The sequence below is a fragment of the Gambusia affinis genome, linkage group LG22 (genome assembly GCF_019740435.1).
Source record: "Gambusia affinis linkage group LG22, SWU_Gaff_1.0, whole genome shotgun sequence".
In the NCBI taxonomy this organism is placed as follows: Eukaryota; Metazoa; Chordata; class Actinopteri; order Cyprinodontiformes; family Poeciliidae; genus Gambusia; species Gambusia affinis.
The window spans coordinates 642,962-667,543 of NC_057889.1; the positions used below are offsets into that span (position 1 = coordinate 642,962).

At 41.3% G+C, this 24,582-nt stretch overlaps 5 protein-coding genes across 6 annotated transcripts; 3 read left to right on the forward strand and 2 right to left on the reverse strand.

Annotated features, from left to right (window-relative positions):
* The first annotated feature begins 957 nt into the window (after positions 1-957).
* LOC122825584 (spermatogenesis-associated protein 45-like) lies at positions 958-2,517 on the forward strand. Its single transcript, XM_044107036.1, has 2 exons — positions 958-1,611; positions 2,153-2,517. The coding sequence occupies exons 1-2, from the start codon at positions 1,365-1,367 to the stop codon at positions 2,254-2,256; spliced, it is 351 nt and encodes a 116-aa protein (XP_043962971.1). The 5' UTR covers positions 958-1,364; the 3' UTR covers positions 2,257-2,517.
* tatdn3 (TatD DNase domain containing 3) lies at positions 2,236-7,702 on the reverse strand. Of its 2 annotated transcripts, XM_044107033.1 has the most exons (9): positions 7,566-7,702; positions 6,243-6,275; positions 6,081-6,154; positions 5,843-5,921; positions 5,217-5,279; positions 4,103-4,212; positions 3,965-4,012; positions 2,553-2,823; positions 2,236-2,363 (listed from the first exon to the last, which is right to left on the reverse strand). In XM_044107033.1, the coding sequence occupies exons 1-8, from the start codon at positions 7,620-7,622 to the stop codon at positions 2,679-2,681; spliced, it is 609 nt and encodes a 202-aa protein (XP_043962968.1). In that variant the 5' UTR covers positions 7,623-7,702; the 3' UTR covers positions 2,236-2,363; positions 2,553-2,678. The 2 variants fall into 2 exon arrangements, with proteins under 2 accessions (XP_043962968.1, XP_043962969.1); XM_044107034.1 differs by lacking the exons at positions 2,236-2,363; positions 2,553-2,823 and adding an exon at positions 3,613-3,812.
* nsl1 (NSL1 component of MIS12 kinetochore complex) lies at positions 7,703-10,772 on the forward strand. The gene is made up of 6 exons (XM_044107031.1): positions 7,703-7,977; positions 8,672-8,744; positions 8,812-8,942; positions 9,359-9,413; positions 10,140-10,207; positions 10,280-10,772. Exons 1-6 carry the CDS (start codon positions 7,789-7,791, stop codon positions 10,514-10,516), a joined length of 753 nt encoding a protein of 250 aa, XP_043962966.1. The 5' UTR covers positions 7,703-7,788; the 3' UTR covers positions 10,517-10,772.
* Positions 10,773-11,269: 497 nt separating this feature from the next.
* On the forward strand, positions 11,270-13,011 carry batf3 (basic leucine zipper transcription factor, ATF-like 3). Its single transcript, XM_044107037.1, has 4 exons — positions 11,270-11,620; positions 11,692-11,796; positions 12,074-12,118; positions 12,658-13,011. Exons 1-4 carry the CDS (start codon positions 11,555-11,557, stop codon positions 12,787-12,789), a joined length of 348 nt encoding a protein of 115 aa, XP_043962972.1. The 5' UTR covers positions 11,270-11,554; the 3' UTR covers positions 12,790-13,011.
* Positions 13,012-17,972: 4,961 nt separating this feature from the next.
* On the reverse strand, positions 17,973-21,265 carry atf3 (activating transcription factor 3). The gene is made up of 4 exons (XM_044107032.1): positions 21,176-21,265; positions 19,733-19,991; positions 19,552-19,659; positions 17,973-19,252 (listed from the first exon to the last, which is right to left on the reverse strand). Exons 2-4 carry the CDS (start codon positions 19,988-19,990, stop codon positions 18,986-18,988), a joined length of 633 nt encoding a protein of 210 aa, XP_043962967.1. The 5' UTR covers position 19,991; positions 21,176-21,265; the 3' UTR covers positions 17,973-18,985.
* Between the last annotated feature and the right edge of the window lie 3,317 nt (positions 21,266-24,582).

Consider the following 24,582-nt stretch of genomic DNA (forward strand, 5'->3'; position numbering starts at 1 on the left):
ACTTAAAAACGAGTTAATTTGTTAGAACTAATCAAATTTAATTTATCCAGGTAATTATATTACGTTTATTGAGTTGCCATGTTAAACAAACTTAGATAAATAAAGTTTTGACAAACTTAATTTGATTACAAGTAATAAATTAAAAAAAAATGTTTTAAATGTTGGAGCTGCATCCTTTTTGTTTTTTTCTGATCGTGATCCCGGACGAGCCCCCACAATCTGCTACAGGTCCCAAGTATCAGAACTGCTGTAACAGTGATGATACAATCTAGAGGACAAATAGACAGAAGTCAGCAATGACGATCGTAGCGCTGTTAGCATCCAGATTGTGTTTGGGGCAAACTGGAATTCCATCCCAAACCTGACCTGCAAGCAACGCCCCACCAAACAAAGGTTCCTCTTCACCTCTACCGCTCCCGTCCCCACCTCAGGAAAGCACTATAAATGTAAGCAGATGAACATGCCTAACTGCATGCAAAATGTAATTTGTTAATAATTTGTTTACTTTTACAAAATAGAATAAATTGTACCTGAAACTATTTCAAAATTAATAAAAAAACAAAACAAAAACAACTAAATACTGTGGTGGCATTTTTTTTTTACATGCACCACATAAAGTTTTGACAAACTTAATTTGATTACATGTAATAAATTAACTTTTTTTTTTTTAAGTTGGAGCTGCATTCTTTTTTTCAGATCAACAGAAAAAAAACGTGTAAAAAACAGTTTACACATGTAAAAATGTGTTGTCCATGTGTAAAAAACATTGACGTGCGGTGAGGTTCATAGCTGGTGAGGCACTGACTTACTTATAATCAGACATATAAGATTATAAGTAACAACATACAGGTTGTTACTTAACAACAACAACAGGTGTATGTTGTTGTTAAGTAAACAACAACATACATGTGTATGTTGTTGTATACTTAAGGAAATTTTGCGCATGCGGACAAAGCTGGAGGACAGGTGAAGCTCTGCCTCCGCTGACCGCAAGTCACTGGTAAAAAATATCAGTGATACAATTAGCTAAAACTTGTTTAAAGTATATTGTTGAATAAAAAATTAACAACCGTACGAATTCATGATAATACATCATATTAAAAGCGGAACTGCTCCGTTTATTTAAATAAGCCTGAGTGACTCATCGCACGAATCAAATAAGGAAGTGAACGGCTGCTAATGTCACAGCGAAATAAATCTTCGGAGTGGAACATCTTTCTGCACGAATGATCTTTGGAACACAGGGAGCGTCCAAAAGAATGCGATGGCTTGGCGGTGTCTCCCGTTGCCATGCCAACGCGGTTAGCAACACAAACTGAACCGTTGGGGATTATTTATTTAATACCGGACAAGGCGAAGGAAAGATGTCCAGGTTGGGGGGTTCTGAGCGGGTTCTGCTGGAGCCGAACATGGGGGCGGAGACCTGGTGTCGAGTGGAATCAGACCCCCGGGAGTTGTGGGAGCGGGCCGAGAGGAGGCACTACCGGAACCACCTGAAGACCAGCGCGGTGCTGCTGAACGCGCTGACCGGCGGACAGCAGCGCAGGGCGGCCTGCACCCAATGGCGGCTCCCGGTAAAACTCCCGGAGCGGAAACACTTCGACCAGAGCTGTAAGGAGTTTCATGTGCAGGCAGAACCAGAGACTGTGAAGTTTGAATAAGATAACACACAATCCGTTACTTTAGTCCCTGTTTTGGTTATTGGATTTGCTCACCAGAATCTAACCCAGCAACGGCTCCCAGTGAAGTTAAAAACTTTTACAAAACAAGGCGAAGTTACCCAGGAAGCCCTGAAATGTCGAAAATATTTCAAAATGTAATACTTTGTATAATTCTTGTAACAAAACACAAAACTCATCCTGATACATACTACAGTTACAGACAGCAACAAGCGTAGGTTACGGGTTACTATGGCAACCACTAGCCGGCAAATTAATTCATATTGCAAATATAGGTCAGGAGAAAATGACTAAGCAAAATGAGTTTGAAGAATAAACAAACCAATTTTGATAAACTTCACATTTCTAATAATTTTTAAATGTTTATTTAAATTTATGTAAGAATTTAATTTCCTGCTCATCGGTTTTAACAATAAAAATAAAAACACATGTCACCCATTCCTATGCTTATTTTTCCTTTGCTTCATTTTCAGATAAAAACCAGTTGGTGCAAACAGAACGACCAGAACCAGAAGCAGAACCCAGGATCTCCTGTAGCAGTCAGTCATGTAACCAGTCCAAAGAGGCCTCTGACTGAAGACTGTTTCTGGAAAGTCCAACAGGCGCAGAAGGAAATGATGTTTCTACATGTATTAAAACTGAAGTTAAATCCACACTGAGCAGCCTGGTGTTCCTCAGGGTTTTCTGGAAATGAAAGAAAATTTTAAAATAAGTTAAAACAGAGATGGAAACTGGACATTATCTCAGGAAACATTTTTGATCGACTTTTATTCCGTCTCAGATGAAAGTTTTCCAGCTTTTTGGCTAAATGACAAATAAAAAGCAAAGTTGTTTAATACGTTCATAGGAATGTGAGTGTTTTATGGTATTTACTCTGATCATCTGCTGGCTCTGCTGAACAGTCTGTAGGCGTTCTGAGTCGTGATGTCCCGGACCGTTTCTGGCGCCTGACCTTTGACCTTAGGACAGGGCAATGTTAGCCGGCTCGTTCCTCTCCTGTCAAGCAGACGGGGGCAGGAAGAGGACGGTGGTCTCCGCGTCTGTCCTGAGGAACGTTGGCGACCGACTCACGTTCCTGTGGAGGCCGCGGGCCGGAGAGTCCGTCTCCAGGCAGATGTGATCCAGAGGGATCCGCTGGATCTCTCTGTCAGAACACCAACACCTGGTCACTCGCTGGAGCCTGGCCGTTTATTCCAAAACATCTCAATTATTCTGATGCTAAAGAAACAGAATTTCTGGTTCTCTAACCTGAAACATTTCAGGAAGAACGGAGAGCCACAGGTCAGGGTGGATACGATGTTTAAATCAGGAAAACAGACTTTTTCATCTTTCCTTCATGTTCTCAGGGTTTTCCCTGCAGTGACACTTTGATCCTTCATGTTTGAGAAAGGATCAAAGTTACTTAAACAACGTGTTGATTTACAGACTGGGCTGATTTCTTGGATTGGTCTCCAGTAGTATTCAGTCCAGCTGCTTTAAACTTTTCCGTGGCAGCAGACAGGAACGTTATCCTCTCTATCGGCCTTTCTGAGGTCCTCCAGCACTTTCACTGGGATTTCCCCATCAGGTACAGAATTCAAACCGTCACTTCATGCTGACGATTTATTGCTGTACGTCTCAGACCACGCTCTCTCCATTTCGTCAGTTTTCACACTCTGACATTCAGTTTGTTTCTGAGCTCATCTGGTTTACGTACCAGAGGCAGCAGACCATTCAGTTCTCCTATCGGTCAATTTATTCATTTAAAATGAACGTTTTACCTAAATTACTATTCTTGATCAATTATCCTCACTTTTTCTGACAAAGCATTTTTTCAAAATGTTGAATCAAGTTGTCTCTGGCTTCCTACAGCGTGGAAATCCACAAAGGATCCACAAAGGATCCACAAAGGATCCACAAAGGATCCACAAAGGATCCACAAAGGATCCACACGTCATAGAAGCAGATTCAGCAGCAGGTTGTCACTTCCAAACTTCCATGTATTATTGGTCAGCTCATATCCACAACATTTTATTCTGGTTTGGATCTGGAGACCTCCCATGGTGAAGTTAGAACTTCTCTCCACCAGATGTTGGTGGACATGGTGACCCGTCCAGGTGACCCGTCCAGGTGACCCGTTTAACCTGCTGGTTCCTGCAGACAGCAGGAGGGAAAGAGAGGAAGAATCCGGCCTCCAGAGCCGCCGCCGGATTCCCAGAGAAGTTATGCAGCAGAGCTCTGCTGATCCATGGACAGTAAGAGGACGGAGACGTCTGTCCAGCGGGGGACAGTACAGAGACACTCACCTCGCCGTCTCATGGTGTCTTTGGTGACTTTGGCTGCAGTGGACGTTCCTGTGGAAACAGCCGATTATTGGTCCGGTTAGATAAAATCGATGAGCGACCATTTATGGAGTGATGATGTCATCAGTTAGCTGAGCTCACACGGGTAGGTCCATCTCCATGGCGACGTCCAGCTGTCCGATGAAGACCTTCATCTGGTCGTCTCTGTCCTGCTGGGTCGGAGCGCACCACGGCGTGAAATCCAACCCGATCTGGAGCCAGAACAGGAAACAAACATTCCTGATTAGTTATTTATGACAGAATAAGAAATTAGGTCAGGAATAAATGTTTCCCCAAAACTATCTGGACTCAAATCATATAAAATCCCCTCCGGATCACACCGGACGCCGAAGACGCTCTGCTTTACATTTCTTTTAAAGGTTTTATTGGCTCTGGTGGCTTTTATTCAACAGTGAATCGACAGGAAGGAGGGTGATGGGAGAACGGGGACGGCATGTAGCAAAGGTCTCAGGGCCGGGAATCGAACCTGCGGCGGCCGCGTCGAAGTCCGAAGCCTCCTTATGAGGGTTGAGCTCAAACGCTGCGCCACCGCAGCGCCCTGCTTTACATTTCTGTCAGAACTTCAGACCACAACGAGTTTATCTCCAAAACTAAACAGGAAACGGATCAGAACCTCTTCGACAAAAATAACAGAATTCAACTTTATTGTCACCGTCACAAGTACAAGCAGCGAAATGTAGTTTGCATCTATCCAGAAGTTCTATACAGGATATAAATATTTATTTACAGTTGTACAAGACTAAATATAAATATAAATATAAATATGGGAGCTATATGCACAGATTATACAGATTATACAAGAATGTTAGGAAATGGATTATAAATGTATTAATGGGTTTATAATACAAGATAAATAATGGCAGATAAGATTTACAGATTGTATATGTGTGTGAGGAGAACTTCCATGGTGTGTGTGTGTGTGTGTATGTGTGTGTGTGTGTGTGAGGATAGTCCATGTGTTATTGTTGCATGAGAGGATGGAGTTCAGTCCTTATAGTTTATGTTTTATGTCAGGAGGCGTTCAAAAGCAAGACAGCTGTGGGAAAGAAGCTGCTCCGGGTTCTGGTGGTTTTTACAGACGGTGATTAGAGCAGGAAGCTTAACGTAACTGATTCTAGAAAAATCATATGAATAGAGGATCAATCACCAGAGTGACATCAGAGTGACATCAGAGTGACATCAGAGTGGCGTTCACCTCTCCGACGGCGACCAGTCGTTCTCTGAGGTTGTAGAAAAGAGGCAGAGCTTCTTCCAGGTCCTGATGGAAACAAAACATCATCAGGAAAAAGATTTGATTCAGAAAAACAAGTTTTCCTTTGAGCGTAAAACTGAACGAGACGATGAGAAGATTTCACAGAAAACTTTAATTTGATTTCAAAAACAGAAACAAACATTTATGGGATGAAGTGAAGATGAATAGGTTACTCCTTCATGATTGATTGATTAACTGATTGATTGATTGATGAATGATGGATCTAAATGAAACTCCAGACGTTTTTCCAGACTCTTCCAGGTTTTCTGCTGAAAGCTGGAATTTCTTTTTCTTCTCACAAAATTAAATAATTTTTTTAGAAATAATTAAATCTGTAAACTAGTTTCTAATAATATAATAAATTAATTACTGTTTTTTAATTATAAAGGACTAAATTAGCTGATTTTCAGAGTCAGTCGGAGCGTGGCGTTCCCGAATCCTTTCTGGCTTAAAGAGCGACTGCTGGGGTTAAAGTTCCCAGCAGGCGCTCCGGTCCGGGTTTTCCTCCCGACACCGATACCTCCACGGATCTTTAAAGTCAATACAGCAGAAGTGAAGGTTGCTGTTACCGGAGGCTGGACGCTGCGCTGACCCCCGGCGGCCTGCAGGGGGTGCAGCCCCAGACACGGAGCCACCAGGTCCAGATATCTGTGGGAACAAACCAAGAGGTGACGACCAGCTGGGAGGAATCCTGACAGCATGAGGCCTGCAGTTTGTTTATGTTCTGGTGCTCAGAACCACTGGACTGGAAACCAGAACCTCCGTCGGGTCAGAAGGTTTCTGTAACATGAATCCTGGAGCGCCAACCTTTCCTGCAGATGGAGAACTCTGGAGAATTCCTCCATTCCCTCTGTGACGGCCACCAGAGTCTTTACCCCGGCCTGCACACATGGAGGTTTCATTGGTTTGGCGTAGTCAAAGTAATCGTAAAGGACAGTTGTGATGTGGTTCTTAATGAGGAGTTTTTACCTGCCTGGTTCTGTGGATCACATCTGGAAGACCCTGCAGAAAAGAAAAGAGACGGCTGAGATCTGAAGTCTTTTCCACGTCTGGTCCCATTACGACCAACAGAACACAAACAGAACCAGGAACTGGGAACCGGACGGTGGCCCAGAAGGATGAACCAAACGCAAACAGAAGTTATTTAAAACAACAGTTATTCCATCATAACTTCCAAATTAACCAGAAATTAAATTATCAGCTATGAGGGGGTTGGTTAAATCAGAGCAGATTTACGTGTTGGAATGGCCTAGTCAAAGGTTCTCCAGACTATTAAAGTGAAAGGATTGAAACACACTTTACATGTAAACATTCCATATTTTTCCAAACTCAGTTTTCTAAAGAACACAAAAACTATCCCAATGGACTAGTGAACGTTATTAGCTTAGATTTAAAACGAGTAAATAAATGAACACTGGTGCTTTGGTACCATCTAGTGGCCGGAGTGTGAACTACAAGGGCAGTGAATCTTGAGCTAGATGTTCAATAAAGTTTATATTGAAATGTCTTAAAATCAAATTTAGTCAAAATACTACAAATAATTACTGATTAGGTTTATGATGCTTTTTTGGCGACACTAGGCAGCTAAGGAGTGGAAGTGTATTAATAGTATTACAGTTTATTTCACAGTTTATTTTATTTTGTATTAATAAGCAATATGTAAAATGTAGGTATAATTTCAGAAATAGTAAATTCTGTGTATGCAGATTACACAACTTTAAATCAAGGAATTTCTCTGGATTACAAAACACAATAGATAAATAATGATAGAAAAAATATGTACACAAGTACATACCTTAATAATACATTTTATCATGAAACAGGAGACAAAAGTTTCTAAAACAGTGAAGGGATCCTTCAGTATTTAGCTGCATTTAAACTGAAAATCAATGATTGCTCAAATTTATGTTCAAATTAAATTTATAAAATTGATTTCATGTTGCAAAAAGGGGCGAGGAGTTCATTTGCCGAGTAGCAAAGAAAAGTTACAGAATCTGTCTGGTTTTGAAAAATAATGATCTTTCATTCCTTAAATGCCTGGAGGAGCTAATTAGCATCATTCCTACACCTACTTATGGAGGGTGCAATAATCAAATCCATAATTTCTAATTACGTTAACACCTGACTGGCACAAAAAGATATGCCATACATTTTTTGTACACTTTGATATAAATTCAGACATTAAGGGTTCAAATATTTTCCATGCTGTTCTGTTTTCAGTACTGAAATGAAAACATTTCTCCATATTTTGGGTTATTTTTGTTATGAAAACTGACGTATTTTGGGTCTTACCTGCTGGAACTCCGGGGCTGATATGTGACCGTGACAGTCAACGAAGCCATAATCCATTAGAACAGGAGAACATTTTTATGAAGTTTCTATGAAGGAAAAGCCGCCGCAAAGAAAATTATAAACACTACACAGCTAACGGCTAACAGCTAACAGGAAGCACAATATACCGACATCCGGTTGGCAGCGGAAACCAACCTGAAAACAAACAGATCGGGCGGCAAAGATGGAGTCTTTCCCGATCCAAACATCTCGGCATGAAGACCCAGAGCAGGATTTCAGAGTTCGGCTGACGTCCAAGAGGAAAACCACCGAGCTGATGAACCGATGCTGCGAGCTTTTACGGAGCGCTTTGGACGGACAGCCGGACATTTCCGAGGACAGCCGAAGGGTTTTAGTGCAAGAGCTGCTGGCCGTGAGTCCCGGTGTTTTCTGCTGACTTTAAGCTCCACTGCGGTTTATCCAGATTTATCCAACAGGATTCAGACTGGTCGGTTCTGGAAGAACTCCACATATGTTGCTGCTAATATTCGGCACCAAAATCCGTTCAAGAAAACTGGAATTTAATAGTTAATTTGCTTTGAAATTCTAACAAATTGGTAGAATAATGTTTCCCAAGCTGGGAATGTTTCCAGATTCCAAACCTGGAAGAATTTCTATGAAACACAGTTCACCAGTTTTTAAGGGAATTAAATCAATAACCACCAAATATCAGAGTGATCGATTTGATTTCTTCTGAGAGTAGGAAGGCTTTAGTTTTGTTTCCATTTGATGCCAAGCCTAAATTTTGGGCATGTTATTAACTAGAACAGAACCCTCTGTACGGTGTTTCATAAAATACCAATTCTGCTGGGAAATTGTTGTAAAGTTTTGTCTGAAAAAAACAAAAAAAAACAACAAGAAATATAAAAAAAGAGCATCAAAATGTTTTCTTCAGATCAGATCGATGAGTTTTCTGCTCAAAGTTGAGAAGGGAACCAATCAGTGGAGTGTTGTTGTTTCCTCTCATGGTTTCTTTGGAGGATTCCCCAGAATCCAGGCTCTCATTCATGAATTCGGGTTTTCCCAGTTGTCAGGCTTTGTGTCTGAATGTTTGTGGATCTCTGCAGAACTTTGAAGCTGCTGTGAGGCTCAACGTGTTGGTGGACGGACAGCCGTGGGACGAGGCTCCAGACCTGGAAGGTACTTCCTGTCGGTCCCGCCGGTCCGGTTCTGGTTCCTCTGCGTTTAACACGGATGTCCTCCTCAGATGAAGAGGCGTTGGACCTGGAGAGCCTCCTGGACGACAGCATCCTGGACACCGCCTGGAGGCGCCACTCCTACCCCAAACGGATCCTTCCCCATGTGGTTCACGCCCTGAAGGCCGAGCGGAAAGTTCTGGTCGGTTCTGTTCAGCCAACAAGCTGAGATTTCAGAGTCACTTAGAGGAACCTGCAGGTTGTTTTCTCTGAGCTTACAGAGCACAACTCGCGTGGTGCGTTCAGGGACCAGGCTGTAAATTTGTAAAGTAGGTTTGAATTAGCACACGGTTACAAATTACAGCCTGACACATAAAACACTCTGTAAGCCCTGAAAGGAAAACATGAGAATTATGGGAAAAAACCCAGGAAGTTACAGTGAGCACCAGCAGGTTTTACAACAGAAACTGTTTCTGGAAAATAATCTGCAAGTATCTCTGAAGTTTCCATTAAGGCTGTTTTATAGGTAACCAGAAGATAAAGTCAGATTTTTGTACGTTAGTTTATTTATTTTGATGAAATGAAAATGCTGCTGAACTCTTCCTGTTTGTGTTTCAGGGGTTGTATGAGTCGTCAGTCCAGCCTGCAGAGCTGCTCAGAGATCCAGATCTAGGTCAGTTAGACTTCCTGAATCTATTTTCTGATCTTTGGTTGCTTTAACAAAGTTTGAAAATAAATATCTCAGACAGGTCTTAATAGGAAAATTTGTTCTTCGTTCTGAGGGGAAATGTCCCGTTAATTCACTGTTCCACCAGCAGAGGGCGCTCTCTGTCAAGCACATTTCAATCTCTGCTTCAACACTTTACAAAGTGACTCAGTGTTTTTACTTTTTGGCTAAAAATAGAAATGAGACGAAGCAGATACCCTGTAATAATTGTAACCAAACTGACCTCCAACAGGCCGGCCTTGTTGCCGGGCAGATTACGTCCAGCTGAGCGAGCAGCTGAAGAACTCAGAGCAGCAGAGATGTGAAAGTTTCTCTGCTGCTGAAGTGAAATCCTGAAATGTTTCAGCACTTCTTCTTCTTCGCCTTTTTCAGGATGCAGAGGAAACGGATGTAGCTGTAGGTTGCCAGGGCAACACTAAGCAACAAAAAACGGTTTATTTGCAGGAGTCAAATGCATCAGATGACAGTGTGTCGGGTCAGAGGTCGCACAGTCGAATTTAATTGATCTTATTAATTGATAAGTGGCCATTTTCTTAAAAAACAAAGTTAGACGCGCCCATTAACCACAACATGACAGAATCGTATAAAGTTAATTTATCATCAGAAATCAGATTCCACTTCCACTTAGCCTTACTGTTAGCCACTGCTCACCGGTCGCTCCGTTTCCTCCAGAGAGCATCATGAGTGACGTGTCTGCTGCGGCGCCCGGCATGGTGAGGCAGGCCATCCAGGTGATAAAGGTAAGGGCGTCTGCAGGACGTCTGCGTGCCGCAGCCGCCTGCGCAGGCCTCACGCTGCGTCTGTCTCTGCAGTCCATCGACGCGCTGCAGCAGCAGGCGGCCGGTCTCTGTGAAATCCTCAACTTGAAGCCCAGCGCCGCCTCGCTGCAGATCCACAGGGAGGTGCTGGGCTCCGCCGCCATGACGCCTGCAGGGGGCGCCGCCAGGGGCCGGCAGCCCGTCCACAGAGCCATGGAGGAGGCGGCGGCGGCGCAGGGCTACGAGGCCGACAGCAGGGGGGCGGAGCGCAGCGATGAGGAAGAGGAGTAACTTCCTGGAAAGCATGGAGATCAGGAACTGTTCAGATCAGGAACTGTTCAGATCAGGAACTGTTCAGATCAGGAACTGTTCAGATCAGGAACTGTTCAGATCAGGAACTGTTCAGATCAGGAACTGTTCAGATCAGCTCCAGGTTTCTGGTTTCTGGTCAAACCTTCAGGATCCAGTTGAACATTAATCAAATTTTTTTTTTTTTTACGTTCCTCATTTGTTTGTGAAAGTCAAAAATAAAAATGGTGAAGCAGAATCGTTTGTTCAGCCGATTATCAACAGTGGTTAGCACAACGTTAGCATTAGTTCTGCTAAAGCGCTACATTAAAAAATTACATTTTTAAAAAGTTTTAATTGTTCTGAATTTAAAATAGATGCAGATTTTCTATTTTTCTTTAGGGGAAATTTTTATTTAAATAAATCTTCATACAACAGAAACACTGACAGCTGCAGCAGTTATTAGTTTCTAAAGAATCTGGTGACTTTTACTGAAAACTTTTCTTAAACATTTTCCAAGACAAAAGAAATCCTGGTTTTATTGCTCAGAAATGACTTTTTTTTTCATATTTATAAAAATTATTTTAAACTTATGTTTGGTATCTATAATTCCTGATTAAATCTGATTGTCTGTTTAAAGTGAATTTAAGTTGAACATTTCGACGGTTTCCAAAGTTGAGACCAAAACTTTGTGCAGCTCCAGGATTTTCAGTTTGTAATATTTAAATTATTAAAACTTTTTAAACACTCGTGGCAGAAAAAACGATTTCCTTGTTTTTCATCATATCTTCACGTTTAGATGAACTGAACTTCACAAGTTAATCTAAAATATCGGCCCGGTTCTGGAGTCCGGGTCGGATCTCTATAGACTTGCTGCAGTCTGGACCCGTCCCCCCTGGGGTCAGAGGTCACCACAGTCACCTGACTTCAGGAAACCAGAGTTTCAGTGAAGCGTGGAAGTGAAAGGTGATGTGAAAGCGCTGCAGGTCCAGACTGCGCCGCGCCTCCTTCTGCTCCGGATCGCAGTTCTGAGCGCTCAACATGTCGGATCCGTCCAGCCAGCAGCAGCAGCCGGGCCGGGCCGCTCACCTGGGCGGCGGATGGACGGTAAGGTCGCCGTAGCAACGCACCGGCCCGGTTCTGGGCCCGGAGGAGCTGACGGTCTCTGATTGGTTCAGGGTGTGAAGGACGAAGGCCGGAGGATGAAGAGGAGGGAGAAGAACCGAGTGGCCGCTCAGAAGAGCCGCAAGAGACAAACGCAGAGGGCCGACCAGCTGCACCAGGTCAGACTTTGACCTCTGACCTCTGCAACCTGCAGGCCTCTGGCGGTTTTAGGATTCTTCCTGTCAGGACAGGAAGCAGATTCACATGAAAAATTAATGCAACTGCTTCTCAACGGCAAAAACAAAAATATTGAGCTCTATGATGCTCAGATGTTCAGCGGCCTAGTCAAAGTCAGATCTGTTCCCTCATGTTTGTAGCCATTCAGATGTTATTTTTCTCAAAGTTGAACATGTTTGATATTTTTTACTGTAAAACAATAAATTATTCTGCTTTCAGGCCTGTGAGCTGCTGGAGCAACGAAACAGGAAGCTGAAGAGAGAGGTACTTCCTGTCCGCCAACAAACTGCTTCCTGACTTCACTGAAATGTTTCGTTTTTGCATTAATTATAAACAGTTGAACTAATTAATTATTCTGGCTGGCAGGAAACATTTCTGTATAATTTGAACACAAGACTAAATATTTATTTTTGTCAATTTCCTAACATTTGAATAAGAAATGTGCTTTAAAATTAACCAAAAGAATCAAATATTTTACATTTACAGTGTAAAATATTAATATATGTTATCAAATGACTTAATATTTTATTTTTAAATTATATTTTCATGTATCAGTATTATCTATTTCTGTATTACAATCTATTTATTGCATTGTTTTCTAAATCTTTTATTTAAATATTACAATTATATTTTGTTATTTATTATGATGTATTATTTTATTTAGAAATTACTTTACTCATTTACTACTGTTGTTATTGATTTATATTGTTCTTTATTTTATAATCTATTCTGACTTATTTTTCACTATTTTATCATTATTGATATTATGATGATGTTTTTATTTCGGTGCTCTTTGTCTCCAGGTGGATTCTCTCTCTGAGGAGCAGAACTTCCTCTCTGAGGCTCTCAGGGCTCATGAACCTTTCTGTCCCATCATGCATTGCTCCTTCACCTCCTCCAGCCTGCAGCCTGACGCCGCGGCTCGCTCAGTCTGAGGTCAGTGACCTTTCACATCCGGGATCCAGCTGCCAGATAATGAAGTGACTTGCCGCCAGAGGGCGCTGTTTATCCTCCATCAGCTGCTTCCGGGCGGCGGGACTCTGCTGACCCCTAGTGGCGGCGGAGAGTCATCACACATCCAGGATTCTTTATTAATGTCATCAGAATGTATAAATATAAATAATTGGATTAATAATAATAAAAAAGGATTGAATAAATAAATTCCAGACATTTTTTCTATTTAATCTATGTTTTTTTCCCAGTTAACTATATTCATTTAAATCTCAATTAATAATTTTTAAATTAACATCTCCATATGTTCATTTTTTTTTATTCAAATTTTGCTGTTTGAATAAAAAATATGATTATTAATAAATAAAGGATATCATCCGTTGTTAATATTCCAGTAAATTGACATTCTTCATGTTGGTTTTTAATGAATAATTTAATTAAAAAATGAAATATATGTGTTTTGTTGGTGAATCAGAATTTCTGTCTGAAAAATTTCAGTTTATTTCTGTAATCAATATTTATGTTTGCAAAATATAACAATGGAAATTTTACGTGAAATACAGACATGTCCCGGGAAATACGGACGTTTGGTCCCCCTAATATAAAGTACCTGAAATAATAATTCGCTGCTGCTTCAGCCTCAGAGGAGCAGTGATCATTTAAACATGATTATTTCTATTCGTTTTTATTTTGTGAATAATTAGTCTGTTGGCTGTTTATTTAATTTTCCATTAATTCTGTGAGGTGTACTTACTTTCACAGCATCATGATTTGTCTTTTTGTGACGTCAGTGACCAGAAGTGGGGAAGTTTCCACAGAAACAGCAGAGAGCAAGAAATAATTAAATATTTCCATTTTTGTATTATTTGAGTCTGGAGGATCTTTTATTTTGAAGATCCTTTAACCAGACTCTCTGGGTTCTGTCTTGGCGCCAACATTGAGCCACAAGCAGCAAAATGGGTCAGAACCAGACCAGATTCTTTGTAAAGTTCCTTTATGAAGGGAAAAGGCCCAGAGAAGAGACAGGAGGATGGATTTATCCCAGTAGGTGATTCCCACAGTCCAAGCTCTGCATGATATGGTGACCGGATGTTAATGAGGCCATGAAGCTTCAAACTGTTTCTCCACTAGAGACCAAGAACCCTGAGCATCAGCAACACTTCTGGTGTCTCTCATCTCTCCCAGATGGACCGTCTGGTTGCAGAGAAACAAGTTCAGTTCTCCATTAGTCCTTATCCTGAGGTCAAATGTTTGTTTTTGTGGAGCATCTGTCTCTTATTTTGAAGGGATGTGTAGACGTTACCATAGCGACCAGAGTCAGAGAGGAGTAGAGCTGAGAGTTTTAGGTCTGGTTCACAGGATTTAAGGATTGTGGGCCGATTCTCCAAACCTCTGTGACCACAGAGCCATAAAAGTCCAACAGGTTCTGGTCGGTTCCTGAGTCCAGACACACGGCAGGAGCAACACACCACACAAGAACCGGTTCCACTCAGAACATCCTGGTTCCTGAAGAAAATCCAGTAAAACCCCCAGCAGACCAAACATGAATCTAGAATAATCAAGCAGTAGTGAAAGTTAGAGATTCATTTTAAACCATTAAAGACGAAACAAAATTAAAAACCGTTTGATAAAGTCGGAGGGAGCAGCAGCTCAATTTGCTGCTCAGTGATCTGGAGGGAATTATTCTGTTTTTATATTTAACATTTTTAACTGAATAAACATAACCACATATAATAATGACCTTTACATGTAGTAATAAACATTTCCACATATCTCCTCCGATGTCCACCAGACTCTCTGTTGCCATGACAACAGTTTGGGATTCCCGCGCTCTGATTGGCTACCTGTTACATGTTGAATGCTGATTTTGGATTGGTCATATTGAATCCGGTTCATCCGCTGAACGACACAGGAAACCTGAGACGAAACCGCCGGACATCTACGCTTCCAGGAACCGCAGCTTTGACCCCAATCTGCATGAGGCGTCATGTTCTCCGCAGGTTGTGTTGAAACTTCCTTCTACTTTCACTTTAAGCGAGAATCCGTTTCTGTGAAAAGCTTTAAAATGGAAACAGACCAAGTTACGCATGTAAAGGCTGATGTTCAAATTACCAGCAATGATGACAGAAAAATGAGTCATTTTTCACCCGTTGTGATGGATGAAAAGTTATGATGTCATTCAGTCATTTATAAAGATAATATTTTTAAGCTTGTCCAATAAACAGTTATATATCTTCCTTGCTAGATAAATGTTACATTAGCTAGATAAATATTGAGAAAGCTAATGAAATATTTAGCTTGCTAACTTAATATTTAGTTTAAACTGTGACATTTATAAATGAATTAATAACGTGATGAAAAAAGGAGAGTTATTTAGAAAAATAAATGTCTTTTTTCGTTTTATAACAAAATAAATATCTAAAAAATGTTTTAATTTTTGAAGGTGCCATCACCAGCGGCCATATGCAGCCAAACATATTTCTGGTGAAGGTTTGAAACTCGGTGAAGGTTTGAAACTCGGTGAAGGTTTGAAACTCGGTGAAGTGACTCTAGAGTATCTTGGTGTTGCTGGTTGTTGCTCCTTCACTCACCTTGAAACCGTCGGGACGTCGATCTTCTCTCCTGATATTTTCCACTGTTTTCATCCTGCAGGAACAGAATATGCAGCGATATCCTCCAGTTCCCTAGAATCTGACTCACGGTAAATTAAAAAAGGTTTTTGGTAAAAAAGTTTCTCAAGTGCCGAGTAACTGATCAAATTGCCGATCATTTAATATTTAAAGATTACATCATTAGATGAACCAAAGTTAAATGGGAATTTTGGTTATTTAAGGACCAAAATGTCAATGATTCATATAAAAAATAATTTATTTTTCCAAATCAGTTTCTTTCAATAAAAACTGTATGTGACTGACAGAAGCTGCAGGGTGTCTGTCTGGTGAGTTTTTGGTTTGTTTTTCACTCAGTGGGAAGAAAATCCAAACATTTTACTAAAGTAAGAGAATAAATACTTCACAATAAAATTACAAGTACAGCATGGTCCTAAAAATATACTTTTTCTAAAAATGTACTCAAGTAAATGTAACTGAGTAAATAAAATACCAAATTTCCTCTTACCTTCATATTTTGGTCCTTCTGATGTAATTTTAATTGATAACTTGATCAGTTACTCAGTACTTAAATAACTTTTAACCAAATACTTTTCACTCTCACTTGAGTAATTTACATTTTACTTTTATTTGAGTAATACTTTTTAAAACTCTGCCACCTCCAGTCCTAAACACTTAAACAATATGACGGTCTGTTTATTATTAATATGAATAGTCTTATATTAAATAAAATATTCAATACAAGGTTTCAATGTTTGCTTTGGTTGACCTTCCTCTTTTCAGATTAAAATAGCAAATTGTGTAAGAACCTTTATGTCTGGATGAAATCCTCGCCGCCATCTTCCTAAATTAAAATCCTTCTGGATTTTAATTTCTAAGTTTATTTTCATTTTTAAAAGTTAGAGAGCAGCGAGACCTTAACTTTGTTTTAAGTGTTTTCAAAGCGTAGAAGAAGAGCGCCTGCTGCTCTTTGTGTCTGTGAGGCTCAGCACCGCCCCCTGTCTGTCAGGCCCGGTACGTTTTGTTTCATTCTGCGCATATTTACTGCGCATTTAGACTAAACAAACCACTTACCTCTATTAGACAGACAGTGGAACATCAGTACATGTGAAATACGTGTAATAAACATGAATATTTGGCGATATTAAGAGAATAGCAACGGGCATGCGCAAACTCTCTCAGTTTGTGTGACACAGCGCCCCCAGAGGTGAGACACAGCACTGCACCGCCTCGCGTATGTTATTTATTTCAGCAAGGGAAATAAATATTTTACCACAAAAATGTTGATTTTACCAAAAAAACAACAAATTGAGGAGAAAAATCCAGTGGATAAAAACAGCTGAAACTCGGAGTTCCTCTGAATCCACCTGGTTCATTAATAATAACTGACCGTTGATGAATATTGATCATTTTGTTGATGGCATTTGGCAAAATGTAATGTTTACGGCTTGTTTCATAATTTGTGACGCTGTTATGTTTTCATGATGTAAATAAGTTTGAAGTTCCTTGTAAACATGTCAGGATTTATATGCAGAACCTGGAAAATGAAAAGAGGGAAAGAATGAAGTGATAATGAAATATTATCTGTTGCTGTTCTGAGTCGCTCTGCTGCATGTTAAGAAATGTACTGTGAATGTGGCAGCCGTCAGATTCTCTCTGTTGACTTCTGTTGTGATGTCACTTCCTGTGAGAGACATCAGCGGGTCTCCAGGTCTCTGTTTGCTCTGGTGCGGCTCGGTTCGGTCGCAGACGGGTCCGGACTCGATCGTTGCTCACTTCCTCATGTTTGGGTTGGGAAATGTTTCTGCCTGACAGTTAATGAGTTTTTCTCTTCTCAGAAGAGACGTTTCATCGTGTTTTGACATCCTGTTCGTGTTTATCAGAATCCAAACAGAACCGAGAACAAAACGGATTCCGTGAAGTTTCTGTTTTTTTTCTCCAGGCCTCAAAGTTCTCAGGTTTCAATAAAATAATCCTTCCATTCACATAACTTCATATTTACAAAACAATCCAAAATAAATCTAAAAATTGATAGCGGAAGTTAATCAAAAGAGTTTATTAGGTTTTTCTGCTTCTTGTTTCTGATCCTTTTCTAATTTTAAGATTATTGAGGGATAAAAATGTGTCTTTATATTTTATACTGCCAACATGTTCGAAATAAATAAAAATAAATAAACATGGTAATCTAGTCAAAAGGAAATTACTGTTTGCTTTATTTTCCTTTAAAATATATTTTTAGATCTTGTAACTAAATTTAAATTTCTTTAGATAAAGCCCTTTATAAAAGTTAATTAGCTTAGATATTAATCTGAATGTTTCTCATTTAGAAAACTTTTTACTGTTTAGAATTAATGCTTAAATTTCCATTATATTGTTTCTTTTTATATCAATTAGGGAATAAACGTTAATGTCATAAATAATGTTGAGCATGTTGAAGTGATGAGTTTCATGTTCTGAACAATTTTCCTCTAATATTCAGAGAAAACTTTGGGTTAAAAATGGCAATGACAAGTTTAATAATCCATGTTTTAATGTAAAAAAGTATCAAAAACAGAATTTAACAAAAGGGAAGGAGCAGCAGTGCAGCCGTACCTGAAACTTTACATTTTATTCCGACTCAAATGAAACGTTAAATCGAGGAGGAATGATCGCAAAAACACGAACGACGTTACAAACATCGTCACACAAACATAACCTGTCCTCAGATTAATAACTCCAGTTTATTAGTGAAAGTAAGGAAATTATTCCCAGTTCAAATCTGGTTTTTGTAGATTTTTTCAGAATAAAACTAACTTGATGAAAAGGTCAAAGTGCAGAAAATTAAAGTTAGGCAGCAGATTATTACAAAATAAGTTCAAAACCTGGGCTGAATAAATAAATGTATTCAAAAAATAAACATTTTGTCCCATCAGAAGAAGAGGCGTCTGCTGTTTACATGCAGCTAAAAACACGAGAATAAAAAAATAACACTTGAATTCGAGCAGCTTCATCTTTATGGAAAAATAACTTCAGATGTTCGTGTTGCAAAAGATGTATCAGATTAAATTTGGGTTAATTTGAGCAGTGAGTCGTCTGCGTAGAGAAATATTCCTCTGCAATCAGTAAAACAGATTTTACTGGACATAACTCTTCCCTTCTCATCAGCAAACATCCTGATTTCTGTTTCAGAGGTTTATTCTCAAAACAAAAAGTACAAAGTCTACAGCCAGTGCAGCTCCTGAGCGTTAAATAGCAGCAGTGATATCAGATCTACAGGACAAACAGTGTCGTTACAACGTCACATCATTCTCTGCTCCTCTAATAAATAATCTTTATGCATACAATAAACACAAACATGTGGGAGTCACTCAGCCGCCTGCAGGGGGCGCCGATCGCCTCCAAATCACTCTGGTACAAAACTTAGACAAACAATCAAAACTGACGTTGGTTTGGTTTCAGTGCTTGGTGTCGGTTCTTGGCCCGGACTGTCTCAAAGTGTCGAACGTTAAATGAACCATAAAGTGTAACGGTGAAGCCGTCCAGCCGGCTGGAAGGTCAGAGTTCACTTCCTGCCGCAGGAAGCCGGCCGCCATCATAGGTGACCCGAACACTGAATGTCGTCCAGCGTCGGTGCGGCGGAGGAAGACGAGGCGGCGAGGCCGTGGAGCTGGAAGGCGCTGTCCTTGATGTGCTGGATGAAGAGGTCGCGCTCGTCGTCGGGCGTCTGGCCGTTCTGAGCGCGGACGATGCAGGTGGGCCGGTGCAGGTTGAGCATGTAGACCAGCTGCTGCTTCTGCTGCTTCAGCTCCTCGATCTGCTGCTTCAGCTCCGCGTTGACGCTCTCCAGCTTCTCAGACTCCTGCAGCCAGGAGGCAACCGGCAATCAGTTATCGATCAGTCGCCAGGAGGTCAAACCGAATGAACTCAATCGATCAAAGTGGGGCCGAAACATTAATCGATTATTGAATAAAGATTAAATTTCAGACTTGGGTAACAAAATGTTTATTTTCTTACATAAAAACAAATTAAATTGTTTATTGGCAACTTTTGATTTATTCCTCATGCTGTATAAAAATGGCTAAAATCAAAAATCTGCAGAATGTTCTAAATTTGTATTCGATTAATCGATTAATTCGTTAGTTGCAGCTTGGAGTTTACCTTCTGCAGAGACTCGGTTTTCTCCTTCTTCTTGTTGCGACACTTTGCAGCAGCGATCTTGTTCCTCTCCCTCCTCCTCTTCCTCCTCTCGTGCTCCTCGGTCGTCAGCTGAAGGACGAGAAACGCCGTTAACTGTCAGGAACGCGGCAGCGGAGGCGGCGCTGCGCGGCCTTTCACTCACCTCTCTCTTGAGGCCGGCGCGGCCCGACGGCGGCTCCGAGCCGTGGTCCGACCCGGAGCTGGCGCCGTCCGAGCTGACGTCGGCGCTCGGCCCGTTGGACCGCCGCTTGGCCTGGATGGCCGTCCGCAGCTCGTCCTTCACGATGGGCGAGAAGCTGGTGAAGTCGTCCAGGGTGAGCGAGCCGGGCGGCGACAGGCAGGGGACGAAGGCGGAGCAGCTGATGTCGGCCAGAGAGAGACCCGAATGCTGCAGCATCATCCTGAGGAACCAGAGGAACCGGGTCAGAACACCGCAACACTAAATAAACCCAAAGTCAGGCTCCTCCCCCACTGCAAAAACAGCCAATCACAGCCAGGAGGCGGGACTTAGTGTTGTCAATCACAATCTGGTGTGGTGCGGCTAAATCTTCTAAAAATGTTGTGAATGCTAGGCTAGTTAGCATAGACTGGTTTGCTGTTGCTTCTGCACGAGTAGCGCATTTAGCAGCACATACATGAGCTTGATCGACAGCGCTAAGCCCCGCCTCCGGGTCTGATTGCATGTTTTCAGTGCAGCAGCTGCTCCATCTACTGTCAGATTATCTATGAAACTGGAACCAGGCTGAAAAGTTTCAAAGTTACAGCTTCAAACTTTAAGTCCACCTGCCAGCCGGTTTCTGCTGAGTCATCCTGACTGGAGGGCACAACGTAAACAAAGCTGCATCCGGAGGTCAACATTAACCAAGCTACGCAAGAAAATCAGCTGGAAGGACGACAGTCCAGTAAGTCTCCAGAGGAGGAAGCAGGAAACCCGTCAGGGAATCATTGACAGGAAGTTTATGATCAACAAGCAGCAGGAAGAGACGATTCACCAGCAGACTCAACATTCATGCAAGAATATTTGACTATCCTGCAGCACTAAATAATAAGAATTATATAATTTATCTTTAATTATATTCATTATTTTTATTTATTTCTGATTGTTGTTATTTTCTTAAGTTTTCTATTTACTTGAAGTGTTGATATTTCTTTTTAAACCACACAGTTTTATTATTTAGCTAAAGTTAGTCTGGTCTGTCTTAGGGATTATTTGTGACTTTAACAACAATAATAATAATAATAATAATAGTAACAATAATAATAATAGTAATAATAATAATAATAGTAACAATAATAATAAATGTTTCTGGTCTCAGTGTCTCCAAGTTGAGTTAATTTCAGCAACAGGTCGGATCAGAAACAAAAATCTTAGTTAAAAATATTCAATAATAAAGATTATTGAGTTATTCCGGATTACAACTCGCGCAGCTTCAGCTTTTGGTTTCTCTGCGCGCCGGGAAGCGAACCGGACCCGAACCGGGACCGGGACCGGGACCGGAGCGCACCGGGAAACCCGGCTTCTCCTCCCCGGGACAGAGCCTCCGTCAGCCCGCCTCCCCCACCGGAAGCACCCCTCCCTCCTTACCTGTTAAAGTTCCGAGGTTCTGGTTCTGGTTCTGGTTCTGGTTGAGAAACTGAAACGTCGCTCCTTTCCCGCGGCTGCTTGCGCTTCTGCCGCTCCGGTTGCATCACCTGCTTATATAAGGCCCGGAGGGGGCGGGGCCTGTGACGTCACGCCTCGCTAAACAGAGAGCGAAAGAGATGAGGGGGGGCCGGGGGGGATGACATCATCCTATTTATAGGACTGATTGTGTGATGATGCAACGCAGCTGATCGACCATGACAGGAGCGGCTTCCCCTCCTCTTCCTCCTCTTCCTCCTCTTCCTCCTCTCCTTCCTTCTTTTCTCTCTTTCTTTTGTCATCCATCCTCTGACGTCATCTCTAATCTTATTTTCATATTCTTAATCCAAGTCAGACTTTATCAATAATAGTAAATAAATAAACAAGCATGATGTTGGTACAGGTCAGCGTCTCCCCGTTGCCATGGTTTCTCACTCCCAGCATTCCCAGCATTCCCAGCATTCCTCCCGCCCAGAGGAAGGATGAGTGTTTCCTGAGTTTCCTTCTGATTGGAAGGCAGCGATAAATGATAAATTAATTTCTTCTCCATGTGTTTTAATAAGAAAACCTGCTGACTGTAACTATTTTAGCTCAAAGTAATCAGATTACTGTGATGATTCTCCGGCTGGGACAGGAAGTCCTCCCAAACAGGAAGTCCTCCCCAACAGGAAGTCCTCCCAAACAGGAAGTCCTCCCAAACAGGAAGTCCTCCCAAACAGGAAGTCCTCCCAAACAGGAAGTCCTCCCAAACAGGAAGTCCTCTCAGATTATAGAAGGTCTGATTATAGATTTTAATTTTTCTTCCAGCAGAAGACAGATGTCCTGTCCAGGGATCCGGTTCTGGGATCTGGTTCTGGGATCCACAGATTATTTAGAATATTTAGCAGTTACAGAACCATAAATTAATATTGAAATAATTCAGGATTTATTCTACATCACTGCAGAATAAAAGTTATTAAAAGAATTTAATAACATAAATTAATTAATTTATGATTTGATTTCTTAGATGTTGCTGAAGCATTTTAATAAATAATAGACATTTTAATAACTAAAACATGTTGATGACTCCAGATTAAAAAATTTAATTTGAATCAGTTTAAAATGTGGAGAAAAAAAAGATTTTCTGTTACAGAAACTAATAAATATTTAAAATGAAATACAGAATATTTAATTCAGAAGCAAAATAATTTTTCTGATCTTGAATTTAACCAGAAATTTCAAAACTGCTGAAATTTTAATCTGGAAAAGTTTTGTCTTTATCAACACAAAAAAGTTTAAAAGTAGATTTTGTTTGTTTTTGTCTTGAATCTGTTAAACTTTCCAGGATAACTAATTTGAATAATCTGAATAATCTGAATAATCTGAATAATCTGCTGTTGCCTCACGTTGCGTTGCAGCGTCTCAGTTTGTCTTCCTGAAACTTCCAGTTTCATCTGAAATGCAGCAAAAGTTTCAGTTCTCCAGCTTCAGGAGTGAACCGTCGCCGGTTCTGGAGGTTCTGGTGGTTCTGGAGGTTCTGGAGGTTCTGGTGGTTCTGGTGCTGCCGGGTTTCCATGGAAACAGCGTCGGCTTGTTTCCAGAGGTAAACATGTCGTAAAGCGGGTCGTTGCGGTTCTGCTCCGGCGGCCGTAAAGGTTAATGATCAGCCGGACGGCGTTCCCCGCTCTGCTGACACGCGCGTGTTCCTGCAGGTCAAAGGTCAGACAGGCAGGCCGACATGAACATGGCCGCTCAACGCTTCAGTTTTCACTGGACTTAAACTCTTATTAGGCACAAATATTCAGTTTCTTCAGATTAAATCCACCTGATCAGCAGCCAGAGTCCAGAATCCGATGGCAACGGTTCTGGTTCTAACCCAGAGGTTCTTTAGTGGACCATGGTGGTGGCAGCATTATGCTGGGGGAACATAGATGGAGATAAATCAAGGACAATCCAGTTAGAGGACCAGCTTGCACCCTGACAAAGATATTATGGGATTGTTAAAATCCCAGCATATTTATGGAGTTAGAATGGCCTAGTCAAAGTCCAGACCAGCTCAGAATTTGTAGGAAGACATGAAGACTAATGTTTTTAGATGTTCTCCATCCAGTCTGAGTGCGAAAAACCCAGAAGATCTGCAGCCAGAGGAGATCCCGACCCAGAAGGACGAAAATAAATGCACTCCGCACTTTTCAGATGGAGGCTAAGTTTTGATCTGGTCCAGAGTTCAGGAGTTCTCCAGGCGGTCTGAGAATCTTCTAAACACTTTCTCTGCATATTAAGTAAATAATCTAAATGAGCCAAAACTCAATATTTAGCCATTCCAAAGCTAAACGTTCCGGAGCTAAAAGTTCCAGAGCTAAACGTTCCGGAGCTAAACGTTCCAGAGCTAAACATTCCAGAGCTAAACGTTTCAGAGTTAAACGTTCCGGAGCTAAACATTCCAGAGCTAAACGTTTCAGAGTTAAACGTTCCGGAGCTAAACGTTCCAGAGCTAAACGTTCCAAAGCTAAACGTTCCAGAGCTAAAAGTTCCGGAGCTAATCGTTCCAAAGCTAAACGTTTCAGAGCTAAACGTTCCAAAGCTAAACGTTCCGGAGCTAAACGTTCCGGAGCTAAACGTTCCAGAGCTAAAAGTTCCAGAGCTAAATGTTTCAGAGCTAAACGTTCCGGAGCTAAACGTTCCGGAGCTAAACGTTCCAGAGCTAAACGTTCCAGAGCTAAAAGTTCCAGAGCTAAACGTTCCAGAGCTAAAAGTTCCAGAGCTAAACGTTTCAGAGTTAAACGTTCCGGAGCTAAACGTTCCAGAGCTAAACGTTCCAAAGCTAAACGTTCCAGAGCTAAAAGTTCCGGAGCTAATCGTTCCAAAGCTAAACGTTTCAGAGCTAAACGTTCCGGAGCTAAACGTTCCGGAGCTAAACGTTCCAGAGCTAAAAGTTCCAGAGCTAAATGTTTCAGAGCTAAACGTTCCGGAGCTAAACGTTCCGGAGCTAAACGTTCCAGAGCTAAACGTTCCAGAGCTAAAAGTTCCAGAGCTAAATGTTTCAGAGCTAAACGTTCCGGAGCTAAACGTTCCAGAGCTAAAAGTTCCGGAGCTAAACGTTCCGGAGCTAAACGTTCCGGAGCTAAACGTTCCAGAGCTAAAAGTTCCAGAGCTAAATGTTTCAGAGCTAAACGTTCCGGAGCTAAACGTTCCGGAGCTAAACGTTCCAGAGCTAAAAGTTCCAGAGCTAAACGTTCCAGAGCTAAAAGTTCCAGAGCTAAACGTTTCAGAGTTAAACGTTCCGGAGCTAAACGTTCCAGAGCTAAACGTTCCAAAGCTAAACGTTCCAGAGCTAAAAGTTCCGGAGCTAATCGTTCCAAAGCTAAACGTTTCAGAGCTAAACGTTCCGG